Source organism: Trichechus manatus, unplaced genomic scaffold, assembly GCF_000243295.1.
Source record: "Trichechus manatus latirostris isolate Lorelei unplaced genomic scaffold, TriManLat1.0 scaffold00280, whole genome shotgun sequence".
NCBI classification, from domain to species: domain Eukaryota; kingdom Metazoa; phylum Chordata; class Mammalia; order Sirenia; family Trichechidae; genus Trichechus; species Trichechus manatus.
The window spans coordinates 1281447-1287446 of NW_004444216.1; the positions used below are offsets into that span (position 1 = coordinate 1281447).

The 6000-nt window shown below is 36.8% G+C and overlaps 1 protein-coding gene across 1 annotated transcript in view; it reads right to left on the reverse strand.

The window, feature by feature from the left end:
- MAGI2 (membrane associated guanylate kinase, WW and PDZ domain containing 2) overlaps window positions 1-6000 on the reverse strand; it is a 650884-nt gene that overhangs the window by 196400 nt on the left and 448484 nt on the right. The window contains exon 10 of the mRNA XM_004390069.1: window positions 1070-1101. Coding sequence (XP_004390126.1) covers window positions 1070-1101 — 32 coding nt within the window. The remainder of the gene's footprint in view (window positions 1-1069; window positions 1102-6000) is intronic.

Sequence of the window (6000 nt, forward strand, 5' to 3'; positions counted from 1 at the left end):
TTGGAAAGTATGCAAAATTGTATCAAATAGTTAAATACTCCCTCAGTAAAGGGAATGGGAGAAGCATAAAATGAACCCAAGAATTCCCTACTCACTGACCAAATGAGGGGCCTCTTAAGTCTCAACGCCTTACAGTTAGAGTAAATAAAGGGAAGAAGAAAGCAGAAGACATAGTTTCTAGAGATTTGTTTTTTGTTTTTGACTTGAATTACTTTGCTACACAGTGCTCTTCTGTTTGTGGATTTTAGACATTTCAGTTAGTTTAGAGGATCCATAAAACAGGATCCTAGCAAATCAGTCCCAGCTCTTAGCAATTCTAGTTTCAATCTAATGGGAGGTAAAGATCATCTAGACCTGCTAAATCAACTTGCCTACGTTAGCCTACAAAAATATTCTTAATATTTATCAACCTCCTGCAAATGTATCAAAATTTCTGAATGATTCATGAGAAACTAGGCCCAAAGAGGTTAGGTGATGGCAGAGTTCATCGGTATCTGAAGATGATCTAGATGCACCACTTTGAGTGACTGTCAGGTTTAAGGGACTATATATATATACACATACATACACACATATATACGTACACACACACATATATATACATACCACACACACTTGTACATTGAGCACTGTGTATATTAAAATATAAATATGTATAAAGCAAAATTTCTTGTGGAACACATTTAATTTGTAGGTCAAGACCTATGGGCCTATACTGATTTACATTTATTTCCAAAAATCCCATGTTATAAAGATTAGGGTATTTCCGATAGGGGGATAAAACAAAAGGTTCCTTAAGTATTTTCAGTACACCATGACAGATAGTGTTAACATCTATTTTGTAAGTATACATATAAAAAACAAACAGGCAGAATTGCCTTTGTAGAAAAGTAAGATGTTATTACAGCACTGATGGAAACCTGGAATTAAGAAGAGACACAGACAATTTGCTCTTCACAGAATCTCAGAGGTGAAGGGACTTCCAGGACATCAGCGAAACTCTTATTAATAAAATGGGACTGCATTAATAACTAGAAATAAAGAAAGAAGCATAACAATTCCAACTTACAGGCTTTGGAGTTTTCCATGGAGAAAAGAAACCTGTAATAAAGAAAACAATATTTGAACTTTGAAAATATACCAGACTACCACTTATTGGTGGCATAATATTAAGATAATTGCAATTCACTTTATACTATTTAACAGCAAACAATAACACACAAAAATATTCTGCCTGGCTGTATAGTTTGCTTCAAGGAGTTCAAATAATTTTCATTGGTATTGTATTAATGTTTCTAAGAACAATGTCCTTATTTGGCAGCAAGAGGATTCTGAGGCACGGAGAGTTGGAGTGGATGTAAGGCAGTCAATTTACAAGGCCTAGTGGTTAAAAGGAAACCCCGGTGGCATAGTGATTAAGAACTATGGCTGCTAACCAAAAGGTCAGCAGTTCAAATCCACCAGCCACTCCTTGGAAACCCTATACGGCAGTTCTTCCCTGTCCTGTAGGGTTGCTGTGAGTTGGAATCGACTTGACAGCAATGGACTGTAGTATGCATCATATTCTAACTTTTTATGCGACTGTTCCCCCACTAAGATCTTCTCTAGAGCAGATACCTATTTTATTATCCTTCCACGCTGGTGGTGCAGTGGTTAAAGAATTTGGCTGCTAACGAAAAGGTCAACAGTTCAAATCCACCAGCTGCTTCTTGAAAACCCTATGGGACATTTCTACTCTGTCTTCTAGGGTCACCATGAGTCAGAATCAACTCAACAGCAACAGGTTTGGTACCCCAGTGTTAGAACAATGTTTTGCAAGAAGGAGGTCAAAATGTTTGCTAATTGAATGACTTATGTATCGTCAAAGCCACATTTCCCCCTCAGCGTACTGAGCTCTTTCTATGATCACAAATGGCGTGATGACTGAACTGACTCAGCTGAGATCCAAATGACCACTGAAAAAATTAAGTGAAAGATTATTTTCTCTTTTTTTTTAGTCATATGGAATTAGTTTTTTTAAAAGGTAGTGCTGAAGAGGAAAATCAATAACAGACATCTAACTTGATTTTAAGGTTTTTCTTATTCACAAAACCAAATATTAATCATAAAAAGCCTTCCAGAAACTGCTCTTCAGAAACGTAAATTTGTTTTATCCTGCTAGAAAAGGATAGTTATCAAACCATTACCTCCTAATTTAAATCTCAAAGGGCATCATGGCCACAGGCGGGTGGAGGGTCAAATTATTAGCAGCCACTCCAGAAGTAACGTGGTATCAGCTGATCTCAGTAAAGGGGAAAGGCAGAGTTCAATTAATCATGTTAAGATTAGCCAATGGTTGATCTTCTATATTTCTCCTTCCTCTTCTCTTCATAAACCCCATTGTACCTGGCTTCTTTGAGCCATTTGCTTTTACTGGAATCAAAATGGCCTCCCTATATGCATATGGAGCCCTGGTGGCACAGTGGTTGCTAACTAAAAGGTCAGCAATTCGAATCCACCACCTGCTCCTTGGAAACTCTATAGGGCAGTTCTACTCTGTCCTATAGGGTGGCTATGAGTTCGAATTGCCATGGGTTTGGTGTTTGTTTGTTTGTATGTATATAGAATAAATGCTTAGAATAAACCTTATGTTCAAATTTTTGATAAGTTTTGATTATTTTTAACAGCAGTGAAAAGAAGCTTAACAATAATGAAGGGTGGGAGATGGGGGTGGGGGTGGTGGCACGGGGAGCACTACCATATCCTGGCCTTAGCAAGCTAAACCATAATCTAGTATCCAAAACAAAATTATTTTCTTTTCATATCCTAGCTTCCCTCTTTCAACCATTTTGGCTCACATTGACACTAGGTGATGTTCAGGGCTCATAAAATGCCCAATAAAAATGAAATATTGAAAACTGCCACATACTATGGTCATCACCTTTAAAACTGGGACTTGTCCAAAATAGAAACAATTGAGAACCATAATCCATTTATAGGAAATACCTACAGAAATAAGGACACGCAATTATCTAGACATTTAAGCAATCCAACTCAGGTATGGCCAAAATACTAACTGTACCTCAATGCACTGTTGTAAAGAACTGATAAATTATTTTATGAAAAGAGTAAAACAATATAATCCATCATGTTTCTCAGCTTTTTTTGGAGCCTAGAGTTAAATTTAATACTTAAATGTAATAACTATCTTACCTAAGGAGCTTGGTAAAATTTGCTTTCTATCTATCTCACATTCTCTGTATGCTCTTATCTGTCTTTACAACCAGTGAAAATAACTCTGTTTAACGTGTAGTTTAATTATAATTTAATTATAAGGATTTAATCACATGCTTTTTTGGAAAGAGCTGAGAGTAAAAATTATAGATAAATACATTTATATTCTTGACTTATTCTATAAAACGCAAGTACTAACAATTTTACCACGAGTTAAAGAGTGAATTTTTAAAAATCTATTGGCCAATTGGAGCCCTGGCGGTGCAGTGGTTAAGGGATAGGCTGCTAACCAAAAGGTCATCAGTTGAAATCCACCAGCTGCTCCTTGGAAACCCCATGGGGCAGTTCTACTCTGTCTTACAGAGTTGCTATGAGTCAGAATCAACCCGATGGCAATGGTTATTGGCCAATTAACCATGGGTTAAAAAGTGGAAAAAAAAATTTTAATCTTTGAGGAGCCCTAGTGACACAGTAGTTAAAGCTAACCAAAAGGTCAGTGATTTGAAATCCCCAGCAGCTCCATGGGAGAAAGATGTGGCAGTTTGCTTCCGTAAAAATTTATAGCCTTGGAAACCCTACTGGGTGCTATGAGTTGGAATTGACCGGACAGCAGTGGGTTGGGTTTGGTTTTGGTTGGCCAATTAATCATTATTTTCATTGAAGTACAAAATTTAGTTACTGTTGTATAAAATTGCCAGCAACTGTTCTTTTGAGAAAAGATGTCATTTACATATTCTCACAATGTCCAAACATTTAATTATTTCCTTTACTTTCTTTGTGTTGTCACCTTATTCCTGGAGTGTAAGAACAGATTTTGAGCACTTGCTCTTTTACATTTGGTAGTTGCTGGAAGTTTCTTAGACTTTGATACAGATGACCTGAAAATGGTTCCTCTATAACGGAGCTCTCATCTCGACATGGAACATTATCTTAAGAGATCATTATTCCTCCATGGAAAGTACATAATCATCTGACTTACTGGCAGTTATGCTACCAGAACTAAAATGACATAAGATGGAGATCGGTCAAGAACAGACAAGGAGAGAGGGTTGTTTAATTTGACCACTGGCTTCCCATTCTTGTAAGGTTGCTTCATTCTGTCTGACTTCAAACCACTGGCATGACCCAAGCAAGACTTTTTCACTATTCCCATTATGGCAGTTTCTGGAATATTTCTAATGCTAAATTGGGCTGCAGAGACTTAGGTCTCTGAAGCATTAGTTGCCTGTTTTGAGTCATTGTCAAAAAGAAGCTGCTTGCTGCAGAAAAGTAACTTTAGGTAGTAAGAAATAGTATCAGAATACATTCCTTTAAACAATAAATAATTTATGTGACGCTTTGTATTTCTTGGGCAATTTATCAATGTGCTATGAACACTGAAATTAAGATGAATAGAAAAGACCTATTCCGGATGTACTCAATTTGGCCTAATTAAGCCAGAAGGTTTTCTACATAATTAAACTTTAATTTTCCACTCAACTTCATTGCAAGAGCTACAGAAATACTATAAGAATTTCAGTCAAATTATTATATATTGAAAGTAGACTTTTTTTTTTTTTGTGGGGTGGGGATGGTTCCTTTGGAAAATCTAGTGTATTGCAATTAAAAAACAAAAACAAAAACCCACCACCACCAGAAATAAACAAAAAAACTTTCCCGAGTTTTAACAGTAGAGGTCTCATACAATATTTGTCCTTTTGTGATTGACTTATTTCACTTAGCATAATGTCCTCCAGTTTCATCCGTGTTATGAGATAATTTACAGATTCATCATTGTTCTTTATCTTTGTATAATACTCCATCGTGTGTATGTACCATAGTTTGTTCATCCATTCATCTGTTGATGGGCATCTAGGTTGTTTCCATCTTTTTGCTATTGTGAACAATGCTGCCATGAACATGAGTGTGCACATGTCTATTTGTGTGACGGCTCTTAAATTTCCCTAGGATATATTCCTAGGAGTGGGATTGCTGGATCGTATGGTATTTCTATTTCTAGCTTTCTAAGGAAGCGCCGTATCATTTTCCAAAGTGGTTGTATCATTTTGCATTCCCACCAGCAGTGCATAGGAGTTCCGATCTCCCTGCAGCCTCTCCAACATTTGTTATTTCTAGTTTTTTGATTCATGCCAGTAATGCCGGGGTGAGGTGGTATATCATTGTGGTTTTAATTTGCATTTATCTAACGGAACAAAAAAACTTTTAAATCCTTTAAGAGACATGCTGGTTATTATATTGAACTTATTTCTGGAAGCCTTCTGGCAGAAGATAGATTCCAGAAGCAAGATAAGACTTTTGAGATCTAGAAGTTTTTCACACACAGGCATTATTGTGGTGACTTTCCATAATCTCTGTGTGTGGCATAATTTCTATTTGGCCCAGTTATTTAAAAACTTCTGGGTAAGCTTTGTTCCCATTAGTAAACTCACTGACCACAGGGACACCATTTCTCTAGTCCTCCAGAAACCATTACATCTTGCCTGGCGTACTTGTCGTTTTCTGTCCTAAGCATTTTGCTAGGCTTGCTTTGCTGAGACTATTATAATTTTTGGAATTCTCACCACCCATTTGAACAGAGAAACAGGAAGAGGGATATAGACAGCTTTTTCCTAAGCCTTTTAGAGCCAAGGCAGTCATCTTTATAACAGTAAGTTCACAGAAAAAAAAAGCTTTCTCTTTAAAGTAACAGTAAAACCTTTTCCCTTATATTTTTGGCCTCTATTTGCCCCAGAAACCCTGGTGGTGCAGTGGTCAAGAGTTCAGCTGCTAACCAAAAGGTCAGCAGTT